The sequence below is a fragment of the Pipra filicauda genome, unplaced genomic scaffold, assembly GCF_003945595.2.
Source record: "Pipra filicauda isolate LSUMZ 115617 unplaced genomic scaffold, ASM394559v2 scaffold1020_size37388_pilon, whole genome shotgun sequence".
Classification (NCBI taxonomy): Eukaryota; Metazoa; Chordata; class Aves; order Passeriformes; family Pipridae; genus Pipra; species Pipra filicauda.
The window spans coordinates 243-22,718 of record NW_024103453.1 but is presented as its reverse complement, the minus strand read 5'-3'; the positions used below and the strand labels follow the sequence as shown (position 1 = coordinate 22,718).

The window sequence follows — 22,476 nt, the reverse complement described above, 5'->3', positions numbered from 1 at the left end:
CATCAGCCACTGTCCCAGAGCTTAGCTGAGTAAGACAACCCATGTCAGTGACAGGCAGAAGAGAAGGTTGTGTGGAGACCTCGTAGCACCTTCCAGTACCTGGAGGGGCCTGCAGGGAAGCCAGAGAGGGACTCTGTCAGGAACTGTAGTGACAGGCCAAGGAGTAATGGGTACTAATTGAAAGAGGGGACATGTGGCTTAGATATTAGGAAGAAATTCTTTACTGTGAGAGTGGTGAGACACTGGTACAGGTTGCCTGGGGAGGTTGTGGATGCTCCAGCCCTGCAACTCTCAAAAAGCCAGGCTGGAGGGGGTTCTGAGCAACCAGGTCTAGCGGCAGGTGGTGGCACAAGATGATCTTTGAGGTCCCTTCCAACCCCTTAACATCCTGTGAGTCCGTGATTCTCCAAGTGTTTGGGCAGAAATGGAGCACTTTGCGCGTCCCGCTCCCGCCGGGAGCTGCTCCAATCCCGCCGTTCAGCCGGGGCTGAACTGGGTCCGTGGAGGTGCCCAGGAGCGAACCGAGCGGAGCGCCGGGAGATGGCGCTGGGTCCCTGTGGAGCAAAGGCCCGGCTGTGCCCGGCCGGGCTGGAGCACACGGCCCCCACACAGCCCCTCACGGCCCCACAGCCCCTCACGGCCCCACACAGCCCCTCACGGCCCCACAGCCCCTTACGGCCCCACACAGCCCTTCACGGCTCCGTCACGGCTCCGTTCCATCCGTTGCCTGGCAACTGGAACACTGTGACAGCGACTGTTGCGTTGGTGCTGGCGCCGCGACACCCTCAGTTCCCTGTTCCCTCTCATCCTACCCTGTTCCCTGCGGCCTGAGCTCTGTCAGGCAGCGACATTCAACGCTTCGCCAAGCGAATTTTTGGAGAGATTGACTCTCCAAAAAGTCAGTCTTACAGTTTGCCGAAAGGCAAAGACTGACCGGGCTCTTCACCAACTGAGCCCTTGCAGAGAATTGTCTTTGAAGATCACTCGTGTCCTTTACTGGAAGGTAAAGCTTGACAATGTTAAGGTTGACACCCTGCTGTGATAGACCCGGGTTTCCTGAGACAGTCACGAATTGTTCCCCAGCCCTGGCCATATTTCTTCATTGCTTCCCTAGGTGGCCTCAGCTGCTGTGTCCTGGCACAGCTGGTTCCTCTGCCCAAGCTCAGGCCATTTGTGCTCTGAACACAAAGCTGAGGGGCCAGAGCTGTCTGTGCCCTGAGCCTGGAGCAGAGGGGGAATTAAGATCCTCCCTTAACTTGTGGGCTGGGTAAAGGGCTGTCTGCCTCTGGGGAAGATGAAGATCTCTCCCCATGACACAGCGGTGGTGGGCTGGAGCTGTGCTTTGTCCTGTCCCTGGAGAGAGATGGGGCTGATTTCTCAGTTCTGCTCCTTCCCCTGAGTCTGGCAGGCAGATCCCTGTAGGCTTCATGGAAGTGGAACCGTGGGGCTATGGAAGAGCATCACGCCAGGGCTAGAGGGTAGGGGAAGCTGCTAACCTGGATGGGGGCGTGGAGAGTGGAAGCCCTCTGTGAACAGCAGTGTGGGCATGATGGACAGGCTTCATTTGAAGTGAATGAAACTGCAGTTAGAAAACTGGTACAAGTAACCCAGAGTGGCAGTCTGAAAAATAAAAGCCAGACAAAATCCCAGTATGGGGGAACTGGAATAGTTTATTGAACACGAGAACACTGTTTTAAAGGCATCTGCGTTTGGACATGTTAATGAAGGGGACAACCTATGTTAATTAGGGAATTACACAAGTTTTTACTGCAGTTTCCAAATAGTTAATTTTTCTTCTAGTAGGATTACATGGGGGAGAGAGGGATTACAGGGATTTAGACATAGTTTTAACAATCATCCCCAAAAGTCCTTTCTTAATTCTTCTTGGAGCCAGGTTTATATCTCCGGTTTGCACATCAACAGGTCTCTGGACAAGGGTCCAAACTTCTTGAATCACGAGATGTTTGTCAGCCTTGTTTTCCTTTGCTGAAAGCTGGGTTTGGGCTCCCACATCTGCCCCTTCTTTTTTTTTATTTTTCTAAAAAACAAAAAACTTGGAAAAAACTTTGATCAAACGTTTGCTAATGCAAGACAAAATACAAGGAAATACAAATATTACCATAAATGTTTTCTTTAACTAGAGTATTAAATTTATCATGCTAACTAAACATGTAATGTAAGCTTTGATTACTATTTTCTTTCTTCAACTTATCAATGCTTTGATGTATCGGTTCAGAGTGAATAACAGATTTTATAGCTGCATTTTAGAAGCAAAGATATTCTTAAATGGATCTAACAAGAAACATTGCAGTCTTACTTTTAATACCACAAGTGAAATTAATTTTAGCAAGGAGGCTCCTTTTTCAAGGCAATGTACAGTCTTTTATATACCTGAGATGGAAAGTATGATTATGCAAAGGCATTGTGTGTCAGAATAGTTTGGGCCACAAGGTTTGGCATTATAAAGGCATGTGGAGGAATCACAGCTCTTTTAAGGCATTCTGCATATTGCTACATAAATTATTTTCTTAAACTTTGCACTAACATTAAAAACATTTAACCAATCAAAAAGACTATCAAACATTTCTGGATGTAGAAAAGTAAACAAGGAACAACATGTGAGAAGGAAAAATTCCCAACAATGCTAAATTAAATAACCCTGGATTAATATAAAACTTGTTTAAACAACTTATTTCCATTATTTCTTATTAGAAATTACTTTTATAAAACTTTATTTAAGCTATCTTCTAAAGATCCTATTGACTTATAAGCAATTGATTTTGAACCAAACTTAATAACTTGATGACTTCAGGGTTCGTATGCTCCTGATTTTTACCTGAAAGTGTTTTTTAGTGTTTGGTTTTGAAAAATTTGTTTAACCTAAAACATTTCTGCAAGTGAAATTCTATTCAACTCAGGGTGATATGTTTTCTGGTTTTTATCTAAGGGTGTTTGTGCATGTGTGAGGTAATGTGCATTTGTGTATAAATCAGAACATATTAATTATTACGTATTCACACGCATGCATACATTTACACATTCATACTCGATGGCCATCGAACACACATCATACAAACATACCTTTGGGTTTCATTTTACAGTGTCTTTTGGTTATGAACTGAGAAATTGGCATTTTTTGTTTCTCACCCTCAGATTAGTAATATATGTTTTCTGTTTTGATGATAGTATAACCTGTAAAAACATATTTTGCTTCATGTTCAATTTAAATTTTAAATACATAAAAACATTCCTATAGTTCAAGGATAAAATATATACTTCTTCTATTTTTAAGGCAAATATATGTCTTTCTGTGTTAATTTGGCTTTTGGACTTAAGGAAAATTGTTATTGCAAAAACTTAAAAATTTTCAAAAATACAGCTATGCATACATTTTAAAACAATTTTGGCTATTAGTTATGGAAGGGTATCTTCATTCAGCAAAGGTTCTTTGCTTTCCTTCGCTTTTCCCGGTTTTTTTTCTTTGTTTGTTTATTTGTTTTTGCGCGGGGGGACAACCTCTCCATTGGTAGCGTTTTGTTCGCCTCACTCACACTGTGAAACTGAAACAGGTTAATAAACAAAAAGGTTTGCAAAAAAAGACCAGTTCTAAGTTCAGGCTGTGAGAAAAATCTCATTTTATTAAATTTAGAAAAACGGCAAAAGCTTGCAAAACAAAAGGAATAAAACGAAAAGGAAAAATTACAACACGTGTCGGGTGTCCTAGGCATACAGGATTCCCAGGAACACCCCTTCCAATTCAAAAGTCCCGCTTATTAAACATTCTTAAGGTTCAACTCTGTTTACGTCATAGAAGAGGCGTTTCCCTCTGTGTCGTGCTAGGAGGTGGAGTGTCCAGCAGTATGACGTCTCTCAGGATCAGCCATGTGGCATAAGGGGTTTCTTTACTAATAGTAATTTTACAGTTCCTTATTCCCGTCCGCATGTTTCCCTGACACCGGTTCCGGGCTGAATCCGGCGTCTTACAACTCCGCGATACGCCTTATATTTGCTTGTAATAAAACCGATTCTTTATTTCTCACAAGGCTGCAAAGAAAAAGGAAAAAAATCAAGGAAGGGGGGTTTTGCTGCTTTGACTACTGCTGAAGTCGGCAGCTTTGTGTCTGCCCCACTCCGTTTGTCTCTGGGGTCCCTGTTCCCGGGTTTCTCTCGTGCTGTTGCCGCTGGGCTTCCGCTCGCTCCCTCCTTCGCCGCTGGTCCCGCTCGGGCTCTTTCCTCCCTCGGACCTGTCCCGGAGCCCCCCCGGGGATTCTGTGGGATCCTCTCCTCCGCTCACGCCCCATAGCCCCGGTTTTTGCACACCTCGTGCTCTGCTTGTGTTTGTCTTTCCCGGTGCCTCTTTCGGGTCCTTCCTGCCTTCTGAGCGGATCCCGCTCGGGTCCCGCTGCTGCTTCCGCCGGCGCGGGTCTCTCGATCTCGTTGTTTGCTGGGGCGCCGGAGGTGGTGCCCCCCTCTCAGGGACCTGCTCCAGGGTGTTGGACCCGTGCCTCTGGCCGCTGCTTGGCTGCTGCTGCTGAGAGCGGTAGCGGGCGGCGATCCAGGAGCTTGCTGAGACAAGGCGGCAGTTCGCTGGCGCTGGCTCGCACCCCGACCCTGCCCGGGGTGGCCGCAGCGGCGGTGGCCGTGGTTCTGTCTCACACGGCTCTCTCCGGGCAGCGTGTGTCGGGCTGCAATGTGCTTGTGCGCTCCGCTCAGGGGCTGGGGCCCGTCCCGGGCAGCGACTGCTGAGGTTTTTTCGGGCGGTTGCCGGGTCCCACAAGCACACATCAAGAAGGTCGGTGTGATGGATAAAATGAGGCTAAAATTTAGGTTGCAAGGTAAAAACAGGTTTATTAATGCTAACAAGCAAAAGCGGCTAGCCGGGCGACCGGGGGAAACCCTTGCTCCACCACAGTCCGCAAAATGGGGAACCGAAACAGCAGCAATTATAACCCTCGTTGGTCCCACCCCCCTAAGTCATGTCAACAGTCCATTGGTGAGACTTTCGCGGGCTATCCTCTGTCTGGTTCCTCTTTCGCGGGCTAGTCCAAGGTTGGCTCCTCCGTTCGCGGGTCTTGCCGTTGCTGAGGGGCTTCCACCAATAATATCAGAGTCTATAGTCTCTATGTGGCCGTGGTCCTGGAATTTTCCATCAGTAGATGTCATCGGATCATAGGACTCCTCGTGGCTTGCCCTCCATATTAGTCCCTATTAATATGCTTATAACAAACATCCTTAGAAATGTCAAGTCACTCTGCGTTGTGTTAACAAACTTGTGGTTAGAAATTTCACAATTAAATCACTTATGACTCTTAACAATATGGTTAATAGGATACAACAACATTATTAACTCCTTTGAACAGCAAATTTCCTAGTTTTACTTATAACAGTCGGTAACGTTCAGTTCTGACATGTGACGCTGGGCCCACAGCAACAGGTTCTGCAAGGGCTGTTCGCCAATTTTCGCGCTATGCTGCTTAAGCTCGCGTTTTAAAATTAAATAAATGTGGGGTTTTTTCAGAAGATATTTGAGTCCCCATTGTACCCTACTTATTGTTACAAAGTCTTTAAAGATAATTACCCAATCTGGAGTTCGTAGTCAGCTCACTTCAGCAGTTCCCGCCCGCTGAGGACAAGTTTCCGTGCACATCTTCCGCCTTCTTTCAGTTCTGACTACGCACACACCACCGAAACACAAGGAGTGCTGCTTCCCTTGGTCCAGCCAGCCGATGGCTGACGAATCTTCTAAATGTTAGAAGGTTCTCAGCCCCACAGTTGTGGCAACATTAGTGGCAGTCTGAAAAATAAAAGCCAGACACGATCCCAGTATGGGGGAACTGGAATAGTTTATTGAACACGAGAACACTGTTTTAAAGGCATCTGCGTTTGGACATGTTAATGAAGGGGACAACCTATGTTAATTAGGGAATTACACAAGTTTTTACTGCAGTTTTCAAATAGTTAATTTTCCTTCTAGTAGGATTACATGGGGGAGAGAGGGATTACAGGGATTTAGACATAGTTTTAACAATCATCCCAAAAAGTCCTTTCTTAATTCTTCTTGGAGCCAGGTTTATATCTCCGGTTTGCACATCAACAGGTCTCTGGACAAGGGTCCAAACTTCTTGAATCATGAGATGTTTGTCAGCCTTGTTTTCCTTTGCTGAAAGCTGGGTTTGGGCTCCCACAACCCAGTTATTCTCAAGACCAAGTAATAAATCACTGAAATCCAGATTAATGTTCCATTCCCCATTAGATAGTAATTTCCAGCTTTAAATCCTAGCTCTTGCTGCAGCATGTCCTGGTGTCCATAAGACAGTGTCTGTTCTTGTGTTTCTAGTGCTTGAGACCCACTTTCTGGAGTTGTCTTCTCTTCTTGCCCTTTCTTGCACACCGACTTTGTACGACACAAACAGAGAGAGGTGGTTGTCAGGCTGGTGATTGTTTACCCTTAGCTTCTTGTAGGATAAGGATGCTGGAGAAGAACTGCCACTAGGATAAAGTCTGACGTGGTCCTGCTCCCCCATATGTTGTGTTTCTAAGGGCTCACGTCCCTTTAATGGTGTCTCCTCAGTGACCTAGCAAAGTTTGATGGCAAGGTTCACTCTGTTGCTTATTACATAGACCATGATCAATTCACACACGTGCAGGCACAGAGATGGGAACATCTATATTTATGTGTACAAAGGTAGCTATCAAAAGTTGCCCTTGAGTTCAGTGAAATAATCACATCAAATCCATTTGCGTTTCTCAACAGGCAAAAGTACTGTATCTGGTTCTGAGACCTTCACTGCAGTAAAGATTCTCCCTCCCTGGACTTGGTCCAGGGAGGGGGAACACAGTTGATGCAGAGTCTAGAGGTAAGTCCTGTGAGGAGTGGCTGAGGAAGTTGGGCTTGGTTGGCCTGCAGAAGAGGAGGTTGTTACAGTTCCTATACCACCAGCTATGGGCTGTCCACTCTAGCTAATAATTTTCAAGTAATATTTAAGCTACAGCTTTGTCTCTTGTAACTATTATTAATGTTCAGAATGTTAGCTCCAGATTTCACTCTGATCCATCTTTGAATTACACAACGTAGCCATATAGTTCAAATAAAGTCCAACTTCCAGCCTAACAATTCTGGCTTACTTATACCAAACAAGCACTTAGCTACTTTCAAATAATATAAAATTCGCAGCACCACTGTATCTTTTGGGTCTGCCAGGAATGGGATTCTGGATTTTCAGCATTCCATTGTTGCTCCTTCCAGGTGAGCTGAGACACTGCCACAACTTATCCACCCACAACATCCTTCAGAATGGATCCCAGATTCCTGAAAGAGAGGTGCTGGCTCGTCCTCTAAGGCCGAAAGAGCCTGAGAAGCCCAAGCCTGTAAGTACCTGCTGTGGCCAGGAGCTGTGTTAAGGCTGGAAACTCCTCCCGTGTCCCTCTTCTCCCAGCCCCTCCTGCTGTCCAGCAGCACCGTGAAGCTACAGACCCCCTCCCCAGCTCTTAGGGCCGTGCTTCTGTTGGCAGGGGCTGTCATGGTGTGTCAGGGACAGTCCAGAGCCTTGCCTGGCTGTGTCACTGGAGCCAAGTTAAACAAATGTAAAGCACAGGAATTCCTTCTGTCAGGTTGGCACAGTCACTGTGCTTCTCTGACCACACCTGCCCTCCAGGCACCTGGGCACGTGGTGGGCAGCTCAAACGCTGCCTGAAGCCTTGAGAGAGGTGGCTGGTCCCCCCTGGAACAGGTTCCTAACCAGTTGTTCTGTCTCATCTCCTGTGTGGAGCACAGATCCAGCCCCGCAGGCAGCAGTGGAATTGGGGCAAGTCCTCCTTCCCACCCACAAACGTCCCCTTTGCTGCCTGGAGCTCACTTGGCTGGAGGTGACCCAGTGCTGAGGCTCTGTCAAGGACATCTCTCTATATTCTTCTGTGGATGGGACTGTGAGGCCAGACAGAGACAAAACCTGTGCTAATTACAAAGAGAGAACTATGGACCTATTGCTCTGCACCTCTTGTCTTGGCACAACGCTGCTTTTCTGCTTCTCTCATACTCAGCCAGCAGTGACATCTTCACGTGCTGGGGGTTGTGAGCCTTGGGCAGGGATGGAGTTAGGGCAGTTTGCCACTCTCTGCAAAGGTCACTGGCTCAATCCAGTGAAAGTAAAGAGGACGCAAATGCCCCAAGAGCAGAAATCCCCACACGTGTCACATCAAATCATGGAGAAGCTAATGAGGCAGAGCCGCCTGGTTAGAGCAAGTGTGTTCTGCTCAATACCATTAGTTTTCTGATGTTAAATATTTCAGCAGGTAACTTCCAGGACTTCCAGGACTGTCCTGGTGGCTGTGATCACAAATGATTCATCAGAGCCACTTGAACAAGAAAAGCCTTTCTGAACAAGGGCATTTCTGAGGCTCTTGCTGGTTTTTTGCCTTTCAGTTCACCATTTTTGACATCAGGAACATGGGGCTCAGGTTCAGGAAGAAGCCGGACAGCCCTCAGGAGACAAAGTTGCCCAAGATTGTCCAGCACCGAGGCACAAGTGAGAACTCCAAACGCAAGGTAGCCTTTTCCTGCCCTTTTCCTTGCTGTTTGATGTGACATTTGAAGAGGCTGTGTGCCTTGCCTCCAGCTTATTGAAACACCTCAGTGTCCAGGTCCTGTTGTTATTCCAAACTGCTGGTGGTGGTTGAGTTCCTTCTGCTGGGGTAAAGGCAAAACGTTTTCTCCTAGTGAGATGCTGGAGTCCTGATCTGTGCTAAGCCAACACAAATAATTTCTACTGAAGCTGGTGGGGTTTGCTGGAGTTTAGCTACCATGGTGAAGGCACGATACCGGGGGAAGGCTGGGGCAGGACAAAAGGGCACCAGCTTGCCATTTTCTATTGTCCCTCTGAAAGAGCCAACTCTTGCTTTGGTGTTGTCACTGACAAATGCTGGGGGTCATAGGATTCCCTGCACAGTGGCAGCGCTGGCCTTTGAAGGCTGAGGGCCTGAGGTAATTACTCCCAATTTAACACAACTCCAGTCTTACTCAAGTTGTCCAGCACTGCTGAGAAGAGAGCTGAACCTTATCCTCATCCAGCATTCACCTTATTTGTCCTATTCCTATCTACTGTGGTACTTTCTTTTTGCCTTAACCTCCTCTGGTGCTGTTCTCTTCTTACTGGTGTCTAAGCTCTAGAGTCTGGAGTTGTGTGGGCCTCAGTCTCCCTGCCTCAGAGTAAAGGTCATCCAAAAATTGTTTCCTTTGGAGTCTGATGTAAATTCTTGGGTATCACTTACTGCTTGAGTGCTCAGTGAGTGTCCAGAGCTCTGGGACTCCATTAGCACAGGGCTGTGCTGGAGGCAAGTGCTGCCTGGCATTTTGGAGAAGGAAAGCTGGAGAAACTCCTGCCAAAAGAGCTGCTCAGCTTGAGCCTTCTCAGTGTGGTCCAGCAGCTTTTGATCAGCTCAGAGCAGAGGTGGGTGAGGTACTGTTCCCCCAGTGGCAGCTGGGCAGACCAAGTCACCAAGAGCCTGTCCTTCACCAGGGATCCACAGAGGAGTGTCATTCACAAACCTTCCTCCCAGCAGCTGAACCTCTCCCTGCTCTCTCTTGCCTCTCCAGTTCTCATCACGTGACCAGAACAAGACCTTGCTTGAGCCATACCCATCCGAGCTTGTGTTTCAGAATTATCCCCTGGGCAAGGTCTGTGAAATGCCTTTGCTTCTGAGGAATAGAGGCAAGGTAAGTGCTGGGATGTGGAGCTTTAACACTGTGCTAGAAGAAGAGGAGAGTGGTGTAACCCCCATGGTTTACAGCAGAGCAAGTGTCAGCTGTGGCACATCCAGATTCACCACCTTGGATTTGCAGGATGGTGGGAATTTTCCCGTGCTGAGGATTCTCCCCTGATTTCAGCTGTGCCTTGGTGGTATCTGACCCAAAGGAGCTTCTTTCCTTTAAAAGCCCTGGATTGATGGGAAGGCTGTGCAGTTCTCACCTGCTCTCATGCTTCCCCTCGAGTGTCCACCACCACGTCCTGTGGCTCCTTGGTTAATCTTGGTTCCTGGTGGGCATCTCTGCCTCTCTCAGCCTGTTGAGCTGCCTCTGTGCAGCTGGCAGTCAAAGCTCAGGGGTTGAGTCTTCTCCACTTTATGCTGGAATCATGATTAGTGATGATGATTAGTTATAATTAGTGGCAGTGGCACTGCAGGACATATGTTTGAAAAGAGCCCTGGAATTGGACTCATTTAGCAGAAGCAGCAGGAGGCCTTTAGGTACCACTTCATACTCCTGCTTAAGTCAGCTCTGCTCAGGTTTTCCAAAGGCAACATGGTGCTCTGCTTTGCCTTTCCAGAACTACAGCACGTCCAGAGCAACGTGCTCTTGAGGGTTTCCACCTTCACTTGAACAAAGTGTGATTGTTTTGCAATTCCCCAAGAAAGCTGAGAAGGAAGAAGCTGAAAAATGTCAGCGATTGTGTTGCACTGTAAAGAGGAAAACTGAGACCTTTTGAATTTCAGTCAGGGAAACAGTTTCTCAAATGACTCTTGTGCCAAGGGCAAGCTGGTGGGAATAGACAGCAGGGAGTCCAAATCACCTGGTTTAGATGTTGTGATATGGGATTTGGTGCTCAGGGGTCAATACCCGTGTGCTAGAAAATGCGTTTGGTGTCCCTGTGCCTGTGTTCCCCTGAGGGCAGAAAATGGCAGCAGGGTGGCTGCAGGAATGCACAGCACTCTGGCTTGCCTGCACTGGCAGCTGCCTGGCCATAATCACCAGGCAGCAAGAGCCCCTGGAGAGCTGAGATTGTCTTTTAATAATGAAACCACACTGTCAGTGCTGGTCATGTTTCTCCAGGCAGAAAATACCTTGGAAGCCCAGAGTTGATAGACACAGCCTGCAGGGCCGTCTGGCTTTCCCTCACTCTGGCAAGCTGACTGCTCTCATCTTCTGCACCAGCCTTTCCTGGCAGTGTCTTGTGCTTCTCCCTTGCTCCTTTACAGCCCATTTAAATTCTCTTTGCCATCTCATTGTGTTGGGGCTTGTCTCTTTGTCGTGCTGTGTTCCTCCTTTTCAGTTTCCCAGGAAGGCCAAGTGTCTGGTCTCCTCTTGCTGGTGTGCCCATATGACTATCTCCCCACAGCTGGACTTCCCCACTGTAACTCAGTCTGTTCGAAGGGAATTTCTTCCTTCCCCCAGGATAATGTGCTGGTTGGCCTTCAGGTAGCACATTCTCCCTCTGGAACAGGGCTGCATGGCTGTGTGCAGGCAGAAGCAAGCAGATTCTCTGGGCTTGTTGAAAATGAGGATGACTTGATTCAGGTGTTCTATCTCCATACTGCTGGTGCCTGACCTTCCTTCCCAGCAGGCACTGCCCTACTGCCTCTGGCCGAGCTGCTTTGCCCAGGCAGAAGGGATTCAAGTTCACCCTTGTGTATCCTCTGCTTGTACCTCCAGAGCTAAAAGTCCTTTGGGAAAATGGTCAAGGAAGGCTGTCACCAGGGCACACCCAGGTCTCCTCAGGTTTCCACAAGTGGCAAAATCACCATTTTGTGTCTTTCCTGCAGGTTACTCGGCTGGTGAGGGTCACCATGGACAGCTCACCTTATTTCAAGTTGGTCGGCCCCAATGGTGTGTGCCATCAGATCCCAGCAGGCTCATTTTGCACTATAAAGATCCTTTTCATCCCTGAGGGGAGCAAGGTGAGTTTGGAGGAACATTCTCTCTAAAGCTACAGCGTTTGTTGCACACTGGTTATAGCCCACCCCGTGCTGTGAGGTCAGCTCTGGGCTGGGGGCAGGCAGCCTGGAGCTGGTCACACCTTGGCACAGCATGGTGCTGCCAGTCCCTGCAGTGGTTAAACACCTTGGCACAGCATGGTGCTGCCAGTCCCTGCAGTGGTTAAACACCTTGGCACAGCATGGTGCTGCCAGTCCTTGCAGTGGTTAAACACCTTGGCACAGCATGGTGCTGCCAGTCCCTGCAGCTGGGCCTAGAGGGCTTTGCTTTCCCTCCACACCTATTCTTGAATGTTCACAAGGGAAGAGGCACATGGAACAGCAGGGAAATCACAGGGAGGGGTGTTGATGTTTAGCCATCTCTAGGCTCACTGGAGGGGGTTTAATTATGGAAAATACCAGAGGAACAAAAAGATCCAGAGAGCTTTATTCTTTCCCATTGGCATGGAGCAAAAATGATGCTTTTTCACGTGCTCTGTTCTCCAGCCTTTATTAGTATGAATTAGTGGTCATTTTTGGGGTGGAAGAGGTAAATTCATGCCCACAAAGGCTCATAGAAAACAGCACTTTTTCTTCTGCCATGAGGATGGCACTCAATGCCTTGTGCTTTGCCAGTCTCTTTTCCTGCAAGACCATTTCCACGAGCTTGTCTGCATCTGCGAAAGGGAAAAGTTCACTGTACCAATCCGGGCCATTGGTGCCCGCCCAATCTTGGACTTCCCCGACCAGCTGGACTTCTCATCGTGTCCAGTCAACCACAGCACCCAGAAGACTCTGCTGGTTCGCAACACCGGGAACCTGGAAGCCTCTTACAGCCTCAGCACTGAGAGGTAAAGCAGCTCACCTGTCTTAGTGCAAAACACCTTTGGGTGATGGCAGAGTTGGGAAAGAGTATCCCAAAGGAACCAGAGCATCCGAGCTGCTGCACTGCAGCCACAGCTGGAAGCGGGCAGGACATGTGGGGCCTGCTGTTGCTTCTAGTGTTTTAAGCAGGATGCAAGCCCTGAGCTTTGTCTCTCCCAGATTTCCTAGGGACTGCTGGAACACGTTAGTAGTTGGTCTGCACCCTCCTGAGCACCAACACCTTCTGAAATGGCTGCCTCCCAGTGTCAGCCAAATAAACCCATTCTCCAGGAGGCCTCGAGCGTGTGGCACATCAGGGGGCCCCTCATCAGATGCCCAACGTGAGCTGTGCTGTGAACAGCCTGTGCCGTTCCTGTTAGTCAAAGCCGATCTGATTTCCCTTGTCAGCTGAGGGCATCAGTCATCTCTCCTGTTTCACGAAGAACCTTTGAAAGCCAGTATAAATTTTCAAGCAGATCATTTAGTATTTGAATAGAAGCATTTTATTCTAATTAAGTGTCCCCCACCTTTCATTCAGATTTCTTTTAAAATACTCTGAAGTTCCCGTGTTTCTGCTTTTTTTTTCAATTTATTTTGTTCTTGGTTAAATTTTTGTCAAACTGTCATTCATTCTTCCTTGGGAACTTTCTTCAAGGTCCTCTCATACCTGTTGATCTACCATCTACCCATAGGCATATGCACAGGTGTATAAGAAACAGGAGCAATTTGGGGAATATGTGAAAATGTCGGAGATGCAGGGACTGATTTGCCACTTGAGTTCTTAGTCCTGAACTTGGCTGGATCCTCTTCTGAGAATTTGAAAATAGGAAAACACCTTCTTTCTCAGGCATCCCCTGAAGTCAGCGCCAGGAGTCTCATTCCCCATCCAGCCATCTGAGGGCAGGAGTATATGGACATGGGGCAGGAGTAGGAAGGGAACGGGAGGGAAGGTAGTGCTGAAGAGTTGCCAGGGATTCCCCTTAAGTAGTAGCTTCTCTGTTCTAGAAAAATTTCTGGCAAAAGAACAGGAAAAAAATTCCATGCCTTTCCCAGGCCAGGCAACGAACCCCTGAGCCCCAGCAGAGCCCTGCAGCAGTCCTGGCACCCCCATCGGGGCAGATGCAGGGGCACGGAGAGTAATCCAGCTCTGGGGCTGGTGGGACCTTGTCTTTCCTCCTCTCTCTCCAAAGTCTCAGGCCCAGCACAAAAACATTGCTGGCCCAAGGCTTCTCCATTAGCCAGTAGTGATGTTCTCACTGGTGGTAATGGGCCCGGGTCAGGCCCCTAATTGCAGCAATAGCTCCTTAAGAAGCAGAAAGAGCAGCAATTCCATCAGCTGTCACCACTGAGAGGAACAAAGTTCAGCTTGCACACGGCTCCAGTTGTTCTTCTTATTTATTTTTTTTTATGTTGCATTCTCTAATAATCATCAGATTCCCCAGGAAATGTTTTTAAGGTGACAAATTAACCATCAGCAAAGCACTAAACTTTTGTTTTCTCAGTGGGGCTGTACAAAGAGCACAAAGCCCAGCAGCCACTGGGCAGAAGCACCTTTCACCTGAGCTATCCCGAAGCATTAAAGCACTGATTTTTGTGTCTGTCAGGCAAGAGCTGTTTACCTGGTGACAAAGCCAAATTGCTCCTGTTAAATCCAAACTGCACCCACATTTGCCTAATTATTTCCCTTGTTTCTCTGGTGGGCCAAGCAAAGAGTTACCAGGCTGATGACACTCCAGAATCCCAGACTGCATGGCTGGTGAATACACAGAAACCTCCTGTTCAGCTCCCTTGCTGTGCTGCTCTTAATGGCACTTCATTTAGCTGGGATTGAATCCTTCAGGCTGTAAACGGGACCCTCCTTTTGGGTATTGTTTCCATGTCACTGTATTGCTCCAATTTGCAGTTGCACTCATTCAGTTTTCATTGCTCCTTTTCTTCGAGCAATTCAACTTCATTGAAATGCTGATAAAACGTGCCCTTTCTTGGGCTAAACCAGGATGTTTACAAGGGGAAAAACAACCCCACACAACCACACTGCAAATTAAACTCATTATTCTCTGGTCTTCAAGGAAGACTTTATTCTCCCTGTTGATTCCTAGGCTGTAATGTCACAGGACAGGTAGTGCCCTGCCGTTTGCATTTCTTGAATAGGGGATTGAAAAAGAGAAATTTCTGAGGCAGTCAGTGTCAAGTTGTGTATGCAAATAGCTCTTAACCCTCTCTGTGCTCTTCCCAAACCACTCTCTGATGGGATTGTTGGCAGTCAGACCCTTGAGCCTCCATGCAGAGTATGGGGGAGATGAGTTCATTTTATCCAACAGGATTTTCTGCGGGCTGCATCTCCTCAGAAGAGAGTCAGTAGCTGTTTCTGATGCTGTGTGTTCTGTCTGTCTTCTGCTGACTGGTTGCTTTGCTCCTTGCTTGCACAAGTCAGCTGAAGTGAACTAGACTGCAAATATCCCCAAACCTCCCCCAAGAGTCCTGATCTCTCTCTTGGTCTTGCAGCCCTTTCACTGTCAGTCCAGCCACGGGAACCCTCGACATTGGTGAAGCCATGCAAGTGACAGTGGAATATCACCCAAGGGAGATTGGGCATCATTCCACATCCCTGGCAGTGCACTGCGACATAGTTGGTGAGTGCTGGGCACTGCACGGTGCACTCACCCTGCATCCTTCAAAACAGCAGAACCCTTTCTAAGCAGAATAACGTTAGACTTGCTCTGCAAACTACTTGTAGAACTGTTCATTTCAAGCCTCTGTGTGTTTCAGTGCTCAGAAGTGAGCAAAGAAGGGGCCAAGGCTGAGTCTGTCCCTGTTCTGGATGTGGTGTGTTGCTGTGTGCTGGTCCATCCCTGGGGGGAACCCTGTTGTCAGCATGGTGTTCTCCATCCTGCACCCCCACCCCAGTCCTCTACCAACTCCCCACTGTCCCAGCCACCTGAATTCCCCCTCCAGCAGCACTGCCCCATCCCAGCTTTACCACAAAGAACAGTGAAAACTAGTTAGTGTTTAGGGGGTTGATAAAGTGGATGCCCTCAAACAGGGATGAGATTTACCTGTGGTTTGCTCTGGTCCTTGTAATTAATTCCATCAGCGAGTGAGCTGAGCACAGACTCCTCTTTGCTTTGTTCCAGATGAAGATACCCACACCAGGCTTCATGGAAAAGCTAAGGACTTCAACATCGGGCTGGAGAAGTACTCTTTGGAATTTGACAAGACTTATCTCACGCTGTCAAGCCAAAGAACCATGCTCATCCACAACAGAACTAACATCACAGCCCGGTTCCAGTGGAAGGCTTTTGCTACTGAGGTAGAGGAGCATCCACAGAAGATCAGGTTGGTCTGAAAGATGCGGTGACATGCACTGCCCAAGGGTAAAACTAACATATGGGCTCAGGGGCTGCTTGTGCTCTTGAGTGCTTTAGGGTATTAGGAACAAGTAGGTGTTCCTGCAAAGTTTGCAGGGCAGTCACAGCTCGCAGTAAAGAGCCAACAAAGTTGCTGGTTGTTCAGTTGTCAGTTCGGGAGAGGTGCAGTTTGCCCAGAGACAGGGGGACCAACCAGCAGCATGGGAGGATCATGTGGCCATGTCCTCCATTTTGAAGTGCTGTGGCCTCACCTTGAACAATGTCAGTGACCTCCAGAGCCACCTAATCAGCACATAATGGGGGACACACAGTAGGCCTGCTGGGAAGCCTGTAACTCCAGAGTATCCCAGCCAAACAGGGAGGGACCTGTGCTCCAGGCAAAGGGGATAAAAGAAGCTGCAGCCTCCACTGAGTTGAGAGACCTCACTGAGGTTTGTTGAGTGAACTCTCCCTTTTATTAGAATAAAGGTTTATTTTTTTAGTTAGCTCCTCTGTCTCCTGGCCATTTATGTGAGTTACTTCTATACAGTCCCTCATTAGCATGAGAGGCGAGAGTGGGAGTAGTTTTGCCATTCCACATGCTCAGGTCTTAGTTCAGTGGTTGTCAGGGGTCCACTCTGGGGGTCCTCCAAGGCGAGCGCCCCCTAAATCAATCGTCCTATTTGTGACTCCGCTTCTTGCACTCGGGCAGGTATTCACTTGTTATATAACACAAGGCAGTGGAAGGTGGGGGTGCAAAGTATCAGGGCCTTCTGGCACATCATGGTGAAATCACTGTCTGTTGATGGAGGTTGAGCAGAGGGTTGCCATCTAAGTGGCTGAGAGCCCTCCTCATGCCCAGCGCTGCAGGTCAGCCATGGAGAAACATTTCCGAATGCGCTGCCCCGTGGCTTGGGCTCAGCCCCTTGCTGGGGAGCTGCTGCTGCTCCTCCCCGAGCGCTTTGCTGCTTCTGCACTTACACTCAGCTCTGCAAATCAGTGGCTTATTAAATGACCTGCTGCCTTTGTTTCTCCCTGTGGCTGCAGGCTGTCTCTCAATCTGTCTCGGCCGCCCCTGGAGACAGCGAGGCTCTCCGTAGAGAAGCACTATGAGGAGCTTAAGCGTTACGACGGAGAGTTGGAGGAGGAGACAGCAAAGATTGAAGCAGACCCCATGCTGTTCTCAGATGATGTTTTCACCATTGAGCCCTTGGTAAGTGATAGCTGAGAACCTCCTCCTCCTCCCCCTCCCTGAATGAGCTCACTCGGCAGATCCCCACCTCAGCTTGATGTGCCCAGAGAGAAGACATCAGGTTCCTGGTGAGGCTGGAGAGCTTCTTGCAAAAAGCATTGCTACCCTGTGGGCTCCTGGAAGGCAGCAGGAACCTGCCTAAAGCTGAGCTCTGCTGCAAGGGCTCGACGTCAAGGGAGCTTGGTGCGTGTCCTTGCAGTGTCCAGAGGGATCAGTTACCGCAGGAAGGGGCACAGCTTACACGTGATGCGTGGGGCTTAGCAGAGGGTGTTGGAGCACTGTCAGTTCACAGATTGACCTGAAGCGAAAAGGAGGCCAAATTCAGCCCAAGGTCATGGAAATGCCAATCCCTCCCTGGAACCAGGACTTACAGCATGTCTGAGTCTCCCTTCCAGTGTCATCTGGGAGCCTGAACACAAGACTTTGAAATGAACTGTTTGAGTTCTGTTGCACGCAGGGACAGAAAATCTTTTTCTGTTTATGCAAGCAGACCTCCATGTCCTTCCATCAACCAGAGCCCTGATTATGAGTATTGGCACAGTGTGAGATGAAGAATCCCCGCTGTCTGCGCAGTGCAAAATCCCTCCTCATCTTGGAGTAAACCCTACAATAATCCCAGCCTCTGCTTTCTTTTAAAATAAGTTGAACTAAGTTTTTTCTTTCCAAGGAAGGGGATCGTGTTCTCTTCTTGATTACTCCTATAGCCCATCTAAGGCCAAGAGCCACCAGTGTCAACACAACAGCAGTTTCACACCACTGTAGCTGACAGCAGCACGATGTGACCAAGAGCTTGTGTCAGAGCAGTAGGAATATTGTAGAGTGGGAGCTGATCAGCTGAGCATTAAGAGCATCCTGTGGTGTGTTGAGCTGGTTTTGGAGTGTTTCCTCGGGCTCTTTGTGTTGTTCACTCCTTGCTCTTAAGTAAAGGCTTACAGGTTGAAAAGAAGAAATGTGATATTGGAAGGTAAATCGTTTGCTGTTTCTTTCTGTTTTAGGAGGGAGAGGTTGGGCCACACTGCTCAGCTGAGATCAAGGTGTTCTTTAACCCCCGAGTTGCCCAAGTCTATAGAAAAGTGGCCTACTGTTTGATCTCAGGTATGGCTCCTTCTCCTCTTTCTCTCACCCACAGTGAGGGGGAGGTGCAAATACTCTTCCAGCCCACTGGGCTCCCATGGAAGTGCTGGGAAGGGTCCATGGTCAGCAGAGCAGTGCTGGCTCATGTGCACTGTCCCTGCGGCTTCCTGGTGGTCTCCCATGCAAGGCCAGGGCTCAGGACACTGATCCCAGAACAATCCAAGCAGTACATGGTTAAGCTTTCATGACATGGGTTTGCCAGTATTTCCTCAAAGGCCAAAGAGCTACAGAGCAGAACGGCTTTAGGGAATGGGCACTAAGCCCCTCTAGAGCACTGACCTCCAGGATGGCTCCTCACTACATGGATCCATCATCGGGCAGTAGGAGCTGAGGTAGAAATGTGCTCCCTGAGCCTGGATCACCTCCCACTGCCCAGACAACAGCAGACCAGAGGTGGCTGAGCCCTGCTGAGCCCAGGCTGTCTGCAGAAGGACCACCCCTAGCCAGCACCTACTTCTCTCCCTGCGTGGGAATTGTCACCTTCTGGCTCTCAGGCTGAGGTGTGTCCAGGTGGTGGCCACTGGGCTTGCTGTGCTCAGCTTCCAGGAGTGCTGTCAAGTCCTTTTCTGGGAGCACTTATCATTGTTCCCCCACCCCAAGTCACCCCCTCACAGAGGTGGTGGCTTTGCTGTGCCCACACAGGGCAGAGAACACTCGCAGAGCACAGTGTGGTTCAGGTTCCCCTGTCCTTCCTCTCTGTCTCTGCATGGTGCTGCTTAGTGTTTTTCACCTTAAAGTGGAAGATGGCTGTCAGGTTTCCATCCAGGGAATACTCTGGGTTTGCCCATCTAGGAGAAAGAGGTGGGAGGCCCATGGTCCTCCAGCGGCCAGGCTCCCGTTCTGGAGGGCACTGCAATCCCTAACCCAGCTACTCTGTTGCCTTCCTTCCTGCTCCAAGCTGATGGATACAAGTGTCATGAAACAGCTTTTTATTTAGACAGTAATTGTGCAGGGATAACTCAACAAATACCATCTACAGTAATTACTCAGGGCTCATGCTAACAAACTCTCTTCCTGCCCACCAACTGCCATTGTTAGAGCTGTGGAAGGAAAGCAGGGATTTAAAAAGTTGCTCCCAAGGCATTCCTTGTGATGTCCTGCATCGTGTGAAACTGTGCATCTCTGTTTGTTGACATGGTCAGATGAGAATTATGTTCCAAGCCAGTCACCAAACACGGGGACATTCTGTGAACAAGATGCTGAGTGTCAGAAAGCAGCAGAAGCTGAAGACTTTGGCAACAAAGTCCTGTGCTGTAGGGCCACTGCCCCCCAATTTAGTTAGAAGCCAGGCAGCAATGCCCAACTCTTTGCAAGCTTTGTCCCTTCACTGAACGGATTTCAAAGCTCCTCCAAGTGCGTGGGAAGGAAATCAGAATCATAGAATGATAAGGGGTTGGAATGGCCCTTAAAGATCATCTAGTCCCAAACCCCCCTGCCATGGGCAGAGACACCTTCCACTAGCCCAGGTTGCTCCAAGCCCCGTCCAGCCTGGCCTTGAACACTGCCAGGGACGGGGCAGCCACAACTTCCCTGGGCAACCTGTGCCAGGGTCTCACCACCCCCACAGGGAAGAATTTCTTTTGTATATCTAACCTAAATTTCCCCTCTTTCAGTTTGTCCCCATTACTCCTTGTCCTATCACTACGGAAATCATGTTTTAAACTCAGCATTGCTTTTTCAGGGTGCAAACTGGTGGCTAAATGGGACACAAGCCCAAGGGGTGGGTTAGAAATTGGAAGCCAGCCCCAAGGCATATCACCTGAGGGAAGAGAAGGGTCCATCTCTTCCCCCAGAGCATCAGGAGCTGGTCTCACCCATCTCGGAGTCAGGGACTAGCATTGAGGCAGCCTGGAAAAAGCAGGATAAGAGAGTAAGAATTACTCTACTGAAATGGAAATCTCTCCCCAGGCCGTGAGAGCAGGCTGCCCCTGTGCCTCACGGGGGAAGGCCTCGGGCCCTGCCTCCGTTTCAAGTTTGCGGAACTGGACATGGGGAAAGTTTTGGTTGGAGAAGCCTACAGCTATGAGGTGAGCAGCAGGGGCTGGGGTAGATCCTGATGGCTCCTGGGGCAGAGGGGAGCCTGGTGGACCTGTGGAATTTCTGGCAAGTTGGGCAGTTGTGAGCAGGGAATATTTGACATACTAGTCAAATCTGGGGAATTTCACAGAATCTGGATCCTTTTCCGGGATCTGAAAGGTGTTGTCTGTTGTTCACGAAACCCCAATTCCTGCTTTTTGGCAACCTCCCTTGGAGATCAGCTGGGATGCTTTCTGCAAAACAACCCCTCAACACATGAAAGCAACACTGGGTCAAAAAGCTGAAGTGTTCAGAGGCTTCTGTTCCAGCCTCAGACTCAAGGCACCTGTTGTACTGTTTTGGCTTCTGCCACGTAGCAGCACACAGCATCCCCTTTCCAGGGGTTAATAATTTATTAGAAAGCAACTCAGCCTTCTGTAAGAAAGGAAGGTTGCTCATGTATTTCCATTTTGCTTTCTTGCTGCTGCAGGCAATGCTGGTTAACACAGGAGCTATCAATGCTCCCTTCCGGCTCATCCCTCCAACCACAGTCCACGGCTCCTGCTTCACCTTTCAGCCCCAGCAGGGCATCATTCCACGCAATGGGATCCTGCCCATCCAGATCTTCTTCAGTTCCAGCACCCTGGGGGAGTTCGAGGAAGAGTTCCATTTCAATGTGGCTGAATGCCCTAAGCCTGTGACCTTGTCTATCAGGTGAGGAAGGCTCTGGGAGCTTGGTGGGCACATCTGTAGCTGTCTCTGAGTAATCATCTCCCACCTGCCTCATTTGGTGGTGGAGCAGAGAAAAAAGGTGTTGCCTGAGGTCTTAGTCTTGGCTCTGATGTTGGCATCCCCTTAGTGTGGGGGTGCCTTCTGCCCAGTGCAGGTACCCAGGAGCTGGAGTGACTCCTTCCTGCAGGGACTTCCTTCCGTTTTGGCCATGCCAGGCAGTGGGAAGGCATCAGCTCTGGGCAGTTGCTGGTCTGGGATGTCCCCTATGAACACCCAGGGCTTTGGAGATGGGCCAGCCTGGGTGACTCTGCAGCCAGAAGAAGTGGTTCTAAAATCCTCTGTTAATGATCCGTGCCAAAGGGGCAGCAGCAGCCTCACATCATCCCTCGTGCCCGTGCACAGGCACAGGCTGTGCTCCTGAGTCCTGTGCAGGGAGTGCTCTGGGACCTCCTTTCCACAGCAGGAAGGGACTGGGGTGGGAGATGGGGAGCTCTGCAGCAGCAGGGACTGTCACAAGGACTTGGGCATCCTCCCATGGGCTGGTGCCATTGCAAAAGATAATCCTCGCCCAGCAAAGGGGAGAAGGGGTGATGACAGGAGAGGCAAAGCTCCCTTTTCAGCACCACAGCAGCACGAGGGCTTGTCCCAGCTAGTCTGAACCACGGGCTGGTGGGGTAATGTGGTGGAGGCAGGAAAGCTGATGCTAGGAGCTCTGGAGCTTTGGAGGTGGCTGTGTCTGGGCCGCTGTTGGGAGGCACTGAATCAAGGTAGTAAAGAAACAAAAGGAATCTGCAGTCCATTCTACTAATAATATAAGGGAAATGGATAAAACATAACAAAAAGGTTATTACTTTGCAAGAGAAAAGTAGTGAGTCAGTCTTTCTCCTAAGGCAAGGGCACAGAGCCATCTCTGGGTGTGTGTACAGGGTCCTCCATGGGGCCAGCAGCACCTCGGGGGCATGCCCTGCCTGCCGTGGTGCCCTAAGCCCCATCAGCAGCTGTTGGCTGCCTCCTGTGCCCACAGACACCGAGCTCAGCACAGGGTGCGGGGCTGGTTCGACACCCACGGGGCTCTGACACCAGCTTTGACCCACCTGAGCTGGAAGGACGGCCAAAGGCTTTGCAGTTCCCTTTAACCAAGCCGTTGCCTCCTCTGTCCTCGTCCTCGCAGGGGTCACGTCACCGGACTGAGCCTGCATTTCAGCACAGCTGGCCTTGACTTCAACGACGTGTCCTTTGGTGAGTGTTCCCTGGGCTTGGACACAGCAGGGGGGATCTGTGCCTAGCCAAAATGGAGCACTTGAACAGAAGAGCATCTGTCACTCGTGCTCTTCCATGGCAGCCTGCAGGGTGTTAACTCCAGGGCTGCTGATGGCATTTCACCATCGTGAGATCCAAAAGGACCAAAGGAATAGAAAGTCAGTATTTTCTGGTGTCCCTCGTAGT

General features: G+C 49.3%; 1 protein-coding gene across 1 annotated transcript; it reads left to right on the top strand.

The window, feature by feature from the left end:
* Window positions 1-811: 811 nt before the first annotated feature.
* On the top strand, window positions 812-22,269 carry LOC120324822 (hydrocephalus-inducing protein-like; the record flags this gene model as incomplete). Its single annotated transcript, XM_039389289.1, has 14 exons — window positions 812-1,003; window positions 6,755-6,857; window positions 7,247-7,368; window positions 8,423-8,545; window positions 9,593-9,712; window positions 11,536-11,670; window positions 12,322-12,536; window positions 15,055-15,182; window positions 15,684-15,885; window positions 16,944-17,109; window positions 18,144-18,243; window positions 20,191-20,309; window positions 20,789-21,012; window positions 22,202-22,269. Coding segments are annotated over exons 4-14 (1,576 nt in total), but the record flags the coding sequence as incomplete, so codon positions are not given.
* Between the last annotated feature and the right edge of the window lie 207 nt (window positions 22,270-22,476).